Source organism: Symphalangus syndactylus, chromosome 23, assembly GCF_028878055.3.
Source record: "Symphalangus syndactylus isolate Jambi chromosome 23, NHGRI_mSymSyn1-v2.1_pri, whole genome shotgun sequence".
In the NCBI taxonomy this organism is placed as follows: domain Eukaryota; kingdom Metazoa; phylum Chordata; class Mammalia; order Primates; family Hylobatidae; genus Symphalangus; species Symphalangus syndactylus.
The window spans coordinates 48,543,921-48,556,067 of NC_072445.2; the positions used below are offsets into that span (position 1 = coordinate 48,543,921).

Consider the following 12,147-nt stretch of genomic DNA (forward strand, 5'->3'; position numbering starts at 1 on the left):
TGGGATTACAAGCGTGAGCCACCGCGCCCGGCCGGAGTTTCGTTCTTGTTGCCCAGGCTGGAGTGCAATGGCGTGATCTCGGCTTACTGCAATCTCTGACCCACTGGTTCAAGAGATTCTCCTGCGTCAACCTCCGGGGTTGCTGGGATTACAGGCACCCGCCACCATACCCGGCTAATTTTTGTACTTTTAGTAGAGATGGGGTTTCACCATTTTGGCCAGGCTGGTTTCGAACTCCAGACCTCAGGTGATCCACCCACCTTGGCCTCCCAAAGTGCTGGGATTACAGGCGTGAGCCACCGTGCCCAGCCAAGACTCAATTTCTTAATCTCTAAATTTGAAACAATAATTTATTTGTATTGCTAAAAAAATTGTTTGGAGAATTAAATAAGAAAATATAAAAGTTTTGAAAAATGTAGAGAACTCTATAATTGTACAAAGTTATTATTAGGACAGAAAAATCTAACCACGTTATTCTATATGGCATTTTTTTTTCTCTAGGCATGGTTTTAAGTTTTTACATAGTATCTACCAACCAATTGGAAACAAATGGACCTCAACAATTTAACATTTTTTATGTATTTTAAAGGCCAAATCATACTTTTTTTACCTGAATATTTAGTGTTTCAGCCAGTCATTTGAGTCATATTCATCAACTTAGCAGAAAAACCTGATATTGTCTAATTTAATCTTTATAGAACCAAGACTTTATCTACACAATGTTACAATATCTGGGCAATTTAACAAAGCTGTTTTTTTCTGAGGCAGCTGGATGTTTCATGTAACACTGAAGATTTTGAATCTCTACTGACCAACTGAAAGGTGTTTTATTTTATTTTTATGAGATGGTGCAACTGCCTGCCTTATAATAGCCTTGCTAATTCTAGAATATGCACTGAGATTAAGATGTCTTTTGCTGAGAAAAGTGACTTTTTCCTGCCACACTCAATGTATCTCCTCTATATTAAATTTTCTGTAGCAAAATAAATGAGTTCTACTCACAAGAAACCAAGGAGAATAAAGATTTAAAACATTTTGAGTTACAGTTGCCATGGGAACATTTTTTCTTTCTTTCTATTTTAATCTTTGGGGCATGTGAAATGAGAGCTTACTGGTGTAGTATAGTGGTATTCTATTATCATAGTTACCTGAAATTAACAAGAGAGGAGCCTGAAAAATCAATGTTTGATTAGTTGCAACAAGAGTTTAGAACTCACAATCATGTTCATGATTTGGTTCCAAAGTTCAACAGAGCAATAAGGATTTTGGCTTGGTTTTCATATTTTGGGTTAAAAAACACTTTTAAAAATTGTACTTATCAAAATGCAACCAAATTTTAATATTTTATTATCCACAATCCTCAGAAAATAGAAGTTCTATAGCAAAATTTGTACCCTGGTCTTTAATATTTCGCACATCTGTAAAACATACATGTATATTAGAGGTATACATCTCTAGTGACTATTCATTAAGGGGCAAATAGTTACCACCAACAATTTATCCAGTGCATAGAACTCATTTATCCCTCAATTTTCTAATCCTTCTTACTCTCATTTCTTCTTTTTCTCCATTTCATTCTTTATATACTTCTTTTTTATCTTTTCTTTCCATTTGATTTCCCAATTGTAACACTGGCAGTCACAGGATTTCTTAGCAAATTTGATAGAATTATTGCAAATTTGAGTTATGTTCTATGATGAATACTTTCAGATAGAAATTAGAATTACTAGAAGAAACATTGAAAATGGTGGGAAAAAAATAAAAGAAAAAATCGTGCATTTATCTTAAGGTAATATAGCTCTTTAACTGCAACTTTCTACCTTGGCTGAAAGTTTTAGCTATGTATTTGCTAGGCCTCACTCATGGATATGATGCTTAATATTTAAGAAATATAAGCACCCTTATGTTAGATATTTGTAAAATAACTTTAGTACATATGAATTATAATAAAGGGTAGTAACAGCACAAGTAAAAGGATTAACATCATCACAATTCTTTAATCTGTTGATGTTAACAGCATCTAATAGACTGTGTTTAAATTGTTTGAATCACTATAAAATTTAAAGTTCTGGCAACAATCAAATTTGAAGGGGAAGAAAAGATTTACTTATGTCCAACATAACTTTTGGCTTAAGTATAGTTCTTGGCATTCTAATTCTTTGAAAATGAACAATATTATCATTAATCAATAATTCATTCACAGCTATGTCATAAACTGAGTAGTATAATTTTTCTGGTTTAACTTTTTGATCCCACACGGTAAAATTAGATTACACCAATTATGTAGTCAAAGGCAATGGTCATTATATTTTAAAAAAAAACTAATCATAATCTGCCCCTAATCCAAATGCTCAGTTCCATCTTCCATATCCAGCCACTTCTAAGCAACCCATTTATGAGCCACAAGGAACTTGGGCTCCATTGTCAGACCTGCCATGGTGTCCCTGCTCTGGACATGACTGTAGAAAACCCTACTCTGGCCATCTTCCCTGGGACCAAGGAGACATTCCCCCACAAAACCCAGGCCTTCACCTTTCTAGACCCAGAACTCTGAAACCCCGAAGCCCTGGAATTCTCTTCCTCAAGTATCCTAAGCCTTCTTCAAGGACAGAGTGCTTATCCCTGGAGCAGATGGACCGTGAGGTGTTCATCCCCAGGCTTGTTGTGCCCACTCTTCTGCCCAGAGGCCACTCTAGATAGAGACAAAGCTGTAAGGAGAAAGAGGAAGGTGCTGGACATAGTCAGGGCCTCCATGCGTGCTTTTGCTCAGCCTCCACATAGATAATGGAATGAACGTGTGTATCATTTTCCCAAACCCACAGTGCTCTTCTGAGTTTAAATGTCTTTGCACTTGCTTTTCTCCAAGCCTGAAATTCCATTCCCCCTCACTCCTGGTGATGTCCTCCAGATCCAATTCCACTTCCTTTTCAAAAATCCCCATGACTTGTCTAGACAGATTAGCTGTTCTCTCCTTTGGTTTACTAGCATGTTTTACCATCATTTACTATAGAACTTAACATACCTGACTATAATTATTTATTTACACATTTGCCTCCTCATGAGAAATTTGAGGCCAGCAAGACTTAACTTCAACTAGTGACCCTTCATTAATATTTAATAAATGTGTATTGAATTAAATGCACTAAATGCATAATTTATTTATAAATTTGTTATCAAGCTCATTTATCACACTAAAATTCTTTAGGCTAGGTCTTACGTTAATATCACGTTTTTATTAATGTAAAGGAATAGAATCATAAATTTAAAATCAGTTTAAAATATTTTCCAAATATGACTAATTCCAAAAATTCCATCTGTAAAGACAGATATTTGACATATAACATAATCTTTGATAAAAACTGATGGTTATATGTTGTATGGCTTTAAATGAAGAGGGATGTCCACAACTAAAAACATGACCAAGAAAATATGTCATATTTATATATCAGGTGTATCCATTAAGTCAGACGTTACTAAGTACATAGAGCCAAAACTCTAGCCAGTCCTATCGCAGAGTAATTCAAATCAATGTATTTATTGTAGCTTGCTCCTTTGCAATGCAGAGAAATGGGAAAGAAAATCAGAGGAATTTCATGATCCTTGTTATTTAAAACACCTAAGTATATACCTAAATTATGCAGCATAACAGAAAAAAATGTAAAAAAAGAATGCAATGTAAATGTAAAAAAAAAAAGCCTCCCTTTGTTGCTCAAAATTCTAACAAATACGCAATAGCTTGAATTTTGTAATTTTTAATAGGTGCTAAGCACTCTTCCAGGCAGTTTACATGTGGTAAATTGTTTAATCCCCACAGAATATTGTAGGTGGAAACTGAGAATCAGAATAGTTAAGAACCTTGACCAAGGTCACACAGTTAGCCTGGGAGTAGAACTATGACAGTCTGGGAGGTAGAAAAATCAAAAGCTGAAAGTCACTGAAATATATATATGATAACTGGGGTTATGGGGGCAAATTATGGGTGGAGAGCACCTGGTCAGTTAGAAGAGAAAAGAATGAATCCCATGGAGACCAGCACTGAAGGGATTGGACAAACAGAGGTGCCCATGCAGGAAATGGAGCAGGTTAACACCAAAAAAGTTGAAGAAGAAACAAGAGAAGAACTGATGTTCCGGAAACCAAAAGAGGGAAGGATTTCATTAGAGGAGCTCAGTAGTGTCTGTCAGACCTTATAAACACACCATACAAGTTGGCACAGAGAGGTTCCTATTTGTATTTAAAAAGTTTTTATCAGACAGTTTAGATGCAAACTGAAGCCAGATTTGGTGAGCTGGTGAATGAATGGAAGGTGATGATGTAGGAGTCAGAGAAAGATGAGTCTTTCAGAGGGTGTCAAAAAGAAAAGATACAAGGGGGAAGCTTGGGAGATAGGGAAGGTTCCAAAGTTGTTCCAACTTCTTAAAAAGGAAAATGGTCAGATAAAACAATTTTAAATAAGCCAGTTTTGTCAAGCCATTGGCTTCCTACATTTTCATACAGCAGACCTAAGGTGCTGGAGATCCTTGATACTCAATGTTTGGTCAGCAGCATCAGCATCTCCTGCGAGCCAGTAAAAGATACAGAAGCTCAAACCCCACTCCACCCAGAATCTGTGTTTTAACAGAAACTCTTGGTGACTCAGATGCATTTTAAAGTTTAAAAAGTACTGATCTAAATTCCACTAGAGATAACCCAAAGGAAAAACTTATCTACTAAAATGTAGTTTAAAGTTGTTCTAATTTGCTTTGTAGACACACCAAAGACACATCTAGTTTATTTGTAAATATCAGCATTGTTCTTTCCCAAAGCCAGTAATTAACTAGTTTCAAATTATACTTTCTATTTCAAGTAATGAACATTTTACTCTTGAATTAGAATGCTATCACATCAACAGATTCTATAGGTTCACCTGGGTATGGCACCCCCTACAGAGTGCAGTGTTCTATAGCCTTCTATCATTTAATGCAATATTCAATTTCCAAAGGTAAGTGTTTTATGAACTTCACTCAATGCTGGTGCTTACTTTCCTCAAACCTGCCCCTGTATATGTCATAGACACATTGCAGGAGAGTAAATAAAAGGATTTGGGGGCTTCGTTTTATACGGTATATAGCAGTAGCAATGATAGCAGAGAATGGGAAATAATCTAAGGGCCAGAGAAAGATTTCAACAAGAGAAGACACACACACACACACACACATGCACACACACATGCGCACACACACACACACACACAGAGAGAGAGAGGCAGTCTTTGTTTGCGTGATTCCAATATATACAAATTGAACTTACCATGATTTATTTAAGCAACACCAGTCTCCAACAGTATGATTCAAATTTCAATGACTACAGTGTGTTAACTGGGAGTAATACTTGAAGGTCAAACGTCACAGCTAGCTCTTCAGTCAACAAACCACTACGTTAAGAATTTATGGACATCTTTCAAAGTCTGTTGGTGATTGGTTGTTGTCCTTATGTTATTCACTGCATGCACAGACAGAAAAGCATGTAATTATGTCTCCCCATTGTCTTCCATTGATAATCCCACATGACATTTTACAAAATAGATAACCAAAAGAGAGAATTGGCCAACAAAGATGAAATTACAGCACATAAAGGGAAGTGTTGACACTGGACATGAAATTAGAACATTTCATAAATAGCTGACCATAGGAATGTGGATCTTTCCACCATTCCAGAGACTCTAGACATGTATCCATAAACACTTAGTGAAAGAGAACTTACCAACATAAATGAGGAAAGTGACTGAGATGTGAGAAAAAAATTCACATTAAAAAAACTCTTGGGGATTATTTGTGACATTGCATGCACAAAGGATAAAATGTTGGAAGCTGATCTAAACTTAAAAAGGAGTATGACAATTCACCAAGGCATAGAAAAGATATTAGCTCCATATCATAAGTTACATAAAAAGAAGGCAACCATGGTTCCAATTACCCTTGATAAGCTTTTACAAATAAATAAAACACTTTAATTCTCAATATTTCTGTTTTAAATAATAATATACTAAATAAGTACCTTTACAGATTTTTAATTTTCCTACACATTTAAGACTGAAATAATTTTTTTAATGTTTTGACAAAAATTTTAAAGGTCATGAAAGAATACTAATTTTTCCCATGATAATTAACATTGCTTTGTGAAATTTCAGTTTGAAAGGTCATTGTTAAAATCCCACACTTCTGCAAAGCAATGATTGCTGGTAGATAAATACATAGATAATAGGTAGGTAGGTGGGTAGGTAGGTAGATAGATAGATGGAGAGATAGATGATAGATAGATAGATAGACAGACAGACAGATAGACAGGGCATAAACCCAAAGAAATATAAATTATTCTATTATAAAGACACACGCACATGTATGTTCATGGCAGCACTATTCACAATAGCAAAGAGATGAAATCAACCTAAATGTCTGTCAATGATAGACTGGATAGAAGAAAATGTGATACATAAATGCTATGGAATACTATGCAGCCATAAAAAAGAATAAGATCATGTCTTTTGCAAGGACATTGATGGAGCTGGAGGCCACTACCCTTAGCAAACTAACACAGGAACAGAAAACCAAATACCACGTTATTACTCATAAGTGGAGGCTAAATGATGAGAATACATGGACACACAGAGGAGAACAACATACAATGGGGCCTATCAGAGGGTGGCGAGTGGGAAGAAGGAGAGGATCAGGAAAAATAACAAATGAGTACTAGGCGTAATACCTGGGAGATGAAATAATCTGTACAACAAACTCTCATGACACAAGTCTACCTATGTAACAAATCTGCACATATACCCCTGAATTTAAAATAAAACTTAAAAATAAAAGATAGGAGAGAGGGATGGAGGGAAGAAAATAGTTAAAACTGAATCTAGATGCAGTGGTAACTTTGCACCACTCTCTTTTTGTGTGTGTGCTCCCAAGTGCCAAAGTCAATAAGGGACCTCGTAATTCACTGAGGATGTATATATTTACACTGGATATCCAATTACCATATTTACAATCATAAAACATGCACACTTTGGGTATGGGTCATCTGGAAATTTATCTTTAACTTGATTGTTGATTTACAAGAGACAATTTCATGAGAGTTCTGCCAACAACTCCATATATATAACAATAAGGGATGCTCCTTTGCAAGTGTACTTTACTCCATATAATACATGAAATCGTAATTTTATATAAACTCTATTCTTCTCTATTATATAATATTTAAATGTTCAAAGGAAAATTCTAGAAACAAAGAGTATCACTATTGCTTCTATAAAATATAAAACCCTACATAAATATATATGTAGGTTTTTATATATGATTATACATATAAATATATATAATCAATTTCATTTAAATTTCCCATGAATCTATAACTTTTCATAAGAATGAGTAAAAATGAGGTCGTCTTACTGAGTTGTTCTTAGTTTGTAAAAGAGTTTCCATGACTAAGAATATGAAAATAATATTCATTGGTTCTTAGAGATTATCAAATTACAATGTGAAAGCCAGTTCATTTAAAAAGGTAGAAACCCGTTAGATATATACTAAAGATGAAAGAATGTAATTAGTTTAATAATTTACAAAATGATCCCTTGACCATTAGTTACTCTTCCATAGAAATTTCACACTTATTTTGCACGGTTTCTCAACTACTGAGAAGCTGTCTGTGGTGGTTTCTCAATGGCTTCTATCATAAGATAGAGTTGCTACCAGAAAGCCTCACATCTGGATGGGCTGTAAAACTTGTTCTCACCAATAGATTACAAGGAAATGATTTTATCACTTTCAGGCCAAGATGGTTAAGAAGCCAGTGCCCTTTCTTTTCCCTTCCAGCAGCTGGTAGCAGAACTCCAGGGAGTTAGGACATAGCAGAATCACAGGATGGAAGGAGCCTGGACCTTCATCACAAGGAGAAAGCTACCTGAGAACAGGAAACATCTACATTAGAAGGTTAATGAATGAGCAATGCTCATCAGAACTGAAATGTTGGCTTTTGCTTATCACTGTGCCTCGTAGTACCCTATGTAAGAATGCTGTTTTCTAGGCAACATGATCACATAATTTCGAATCCAATCCTGCCCAATAGAACTTTCTGCAGTGATGGAAACATTTCTGACAATCCAACATGGCAGCCATGAAGCACACAGACTATGGAAGGAATTAAATTTTTATTTATTTAATTTTAATTAATTTACACTTAAATTTAAATATCTGCATGTGACTACCATAATGGGAAGCTCAGTTCTCAACTTTGGTAATAACTTTCCAACTTTCAACAGTACAGAGAAAATCAAAGGCATTTTTCAGCATAACTTCCTACTTTCCTATACACTGTGGTGCTAAGTCTTGAAAAGTTTGACAGAAGTAGGGGTGAATTTTGGTGAATTAAATTTGTTTTTCCAAAATTAAAGAAGATGGCTAACAACGATCTACATCTATTATCTCTAAAACATATATTACGTTTTCTTCAGAAGCATATTTAAAGGTAACTTTTATGGTTGATTACCAGTGGGCATAGGGCAGGGGGTTCATCAGGAGAGTCTAGAGCAGGGTGTCCAATCTTTTGGCTTCCCTGGGCCACACTGGAAGAAGAAGAATTGTCTTGGGCCACACATAAAATACACTAGCACTAACAATAACTAATTAGCTAAAAAATAATACTCACAAATAAATCTTATATAATGTTTTAACAAAGTTGATGAATTTGTGTTGAGCCACATTCAAAGCCGTCCTTGGCCGCATGCAGCCTGTGGGCAGGTTGAATAAGCTAGGAGACTCTAGAGAACTGTATCTTTTGCTACCCAGGGCCAACTGCCGCCCATTAGGTAAACATTACAATCTATATACTCTCTTCCTCTTCCCTCATCTTGTCAGTAAAATTTCTCAAGCCATCAAATTGTTCAGAGCTACATGGGCATAGATTCTTATATCAATAAATATAAGTAGAATGTGAATATGAATCGCCACAGTGACCCATATGGCCAAAGGCTCTCTCTGATTTCTATAGTATTTCTATAACCAGTACCCTAGGAATACCTATATAAGCCTGAAGTATAAACCTGAGGTTCCTTCACTTCTCACAAACTCCTCACAGTGAACACATTGCAGGGAGTGGTGTCGTTCATGCAATTCGCTCTTCATTCTTCCTCACTGTTGGCTTGACCACCATCTTGCCTCACTCCCTTCTTTGCCCCAAGGTCCAGTGCAATTGAGAGTGTCGTTGTGTCCTAACCTGAGTCCTAGGACATGAAACAGTTTCAGTATTTTGGCAAAGCCTGGTACCATAGAGAGAGTAAAGCAAATCAAATTTCTCTAGAGACATGATCATAAAGTAACAGAATCTGAATCAACAGAGTAACATAATAGGCAAATCCTGTTGTTGTTGTTGTTGTTGTTTTTGAGATGGAGTCTCACTCAGTTGCCTAGGCTGGAGTGCAGTGGCGCCATCTCTGCTCACTGCAAGCTCCGCCTCCTGGGTTCACGCCATTCTCCTGCCTCAGCCTCCCAAGTAGCTGGGACTACATGCACCCGCCACTACGCCCAGCTAATTTTTTGTATTTTTAGTAGAGATGGGGTTTCACCACGTTAGCCAGGATGGTCTCGATCTCCTGACCTCGTGATCCACCCGCCTGGGCCTCCCAAAGTGCTGGGATTACAGGCATGTGCCACCGCGCCCGGCCCTGTTGTTTTCAATGTTTCAAATTTCTTACTGTTTTTCTCCTTGGTAATTTCATTGGATGTGGAAAAACAATTTAAGAAATTAGTATTTATCACTGTTTATAAAAATAAGAACAAACAAATCTAAAATAACTGCAGCCTCCCCGCCCCTCATGCAACGCTGGACCCCAGGATTCCCCCGGCTCGCCTGCCTGCCATGGCCGACAAGGAAGCAGCCTTCAACGATGCAGTGGAAGAACGAGTGATCAACGAGGAATACAAAATATGGAAAAAGAACACCCCTTTTCTTTATGATTTAGTGATGACCCATGCTCTGGAGTGGCCCAGCCTAACTGACCAGTGGCTTCCAGATGTAACCAGACCAGAAGGGAAAGATTTCAGCATTCATTGACTTGTCCTGGGGACATACACGTCGGATGAAAAAAAACCATCTTGTTATAGCCAGTGTGCAACTCCCTAATGATGATGCTCAGTTTGATGCGTCACACTACGACAGTGAGAAAGGAGAATTTGGAGGCTTTGGTTCAGTTAGTGGAAAAATTGAAATAGAAATCAAGATAAACCATGAAGGAGAAGTAAACAGGGCCCGTTATATGCCCCAGAACACTTGTATCATCGCAACAAAGACTCCTTCCAGTGATGTTCTTGTCTTTGACTATACAAAACATCCTTCTAAACCAGATCCTTCTGAAGAGTGCAACCCAGACTTGCATCTCCGTGGACATCAGAAAGAAGGCTATGGGCTTTCATGGAACCCAAATCTCAGTGGGCACTTACTCAGTGCTTCAGATGACCACACCATCTGCCTGTGGGACATCAGTGCCGTTCCAAAGGAGGGAAAAGTGGTAGATGCAAAGACCATCTTTACAGGGCATACAGCAGTAGTAGAAGATGTTTCCTGGCATCTACTCCATGAGTCTCTGTTTGGGTCAGTTGCTGATGATCAGAAACTTATGATTTGGGATACTCTTTCAAACAATACTTCCAAACCAAGCCACTCAGTTGACGCTCACATTGCTGAAGTGAACTGCCTTTCTTTCAATCCTTATAGTGAGTTCATTCTTGCCACAGGATCAGCTGACAAGACCGTTGCCTTGTGGGATCTGAGAAATCTGAAACTTACGTTGCATTCCTTTGAGTCACATAAGGATGAAATATTCCAGGTTCAGTGGTCACCTCACAATGAGACTATTTTAGCTTCCAGTGGTACTGATCGCAGACTGAATGTCTGGGATTTAAGTAAAATTGGAGAGGGACAATCCCCAGAAGATGCAGAAGACGGGCCACCAGAGTTGTTGTTTATTCATGGTGGTCATACTGCCAAGATATCTGATTTCTCCTGGAATCCCAATGAACCTTGGGTGATTTGTTCTGTATCAGAAGACAATATCATGCAAGTGTGGCAAATGGCAGAGAACATTTATAATGATGAAGACCCCGAAGGAAGCGTGGATCCAGAAGGACAAGGGTCCTAGATATGTCTTTACTTCTTGTGATTTTAGACTCCCCTTTTTTCTTCTCAACCTTGAGAGTGATTTAACACTGGTTTTGAGCCAGACTTTATTCAGCTATCCCTCTATATAATAGGTACCACCGATAATGCTATTAGCCCAAACAGTGGGTGTTTTCTAAATATTAATAGGGGGGCTTGATTCAACAAAGCCACAGACTTACGTTGAAATTTTCTTCAGGAATTTTCTAGTAACCCAGGTCTAAAGTAGCTACAGAAACGGGAATATTATGTGTGGTTATTTTTCTTCTTATGCTATATCCCCAAGTTTTTCAGACTCATTTAAGTAAAGGCTAGAGTGAGTAAGGAATAGAGCCAAATGAGGTAGGTGTCTGAGCCATGAAGTTTAAATACTGAAAGATGTCACTTTTATTCAGGAAATAGGGGAGATTCAAGTCATATAGATTCCTACTCGAAAATCTTGACACCTGACTTTCCAGGATGCACATTTTCATATATAGACCAGTTTCCTCTTGGTTTCTTCAGTTAAGTCAAAACAACACGTTCCTCTTTCCCCATATATTCATATATTTTTGCTCGTTAGTGTATTTCTTGAGCTGTTTTCATGTTGTTTATTTTCCTGTCTGTGAAATGGTGTTCTTTTTTGTTGTTGGTGTTTTTTTTTTGTTTTAACTTGTATGTATGTTTTTACCTGACAGTTATACCACAGGTAGACTGTCAAGTTGAGAAGAGTGAATCAATAACTTGTATTTGTTTTAAAAATCAAATTAATCCTTGATAAGAGTTGCTTTTTTTTAGGAGTTAGTCCTTGACCACTAGTTTGATGCCATCTCCATTTTGGGTGACCTGTTTCACCAGCAGGCCTGTTACTCTCCATGACTAACTGTGTAAGTGCTTAAAATGGAATAAATTGCTTTTCTACATAAAAAAAAAATCTAAAATAATACTGTCCAAAAAGGGAAAAAACAGATGAGACCCTTGTCA

General features: G+C 37.1%; 1 protein-coding gene across 1 annotated transcript; it reads left to right on the forward strand.

Annotated features, from left to right (window-relative positions):
• The first annotated feature begins 9,848 nt into the window (after positions 1-9,848).
• On the forward strand, positions 9,849-11,827 carry LOC129473450 (histone-binding protein RBBP4-like). The gene is given in 2 exon segments (XM_055263930.2): positions 9,849-10,113; positions 10,115-11,827. Coding segments are annotated over 2 exon segments (1,278 nt in total). The 5' UTR covers positions 9,849-9,888; the 3' UTR covers positions 11,168-11,827.
• Positions 11,828-12,147: the final 320 nt, after the last annotated feature.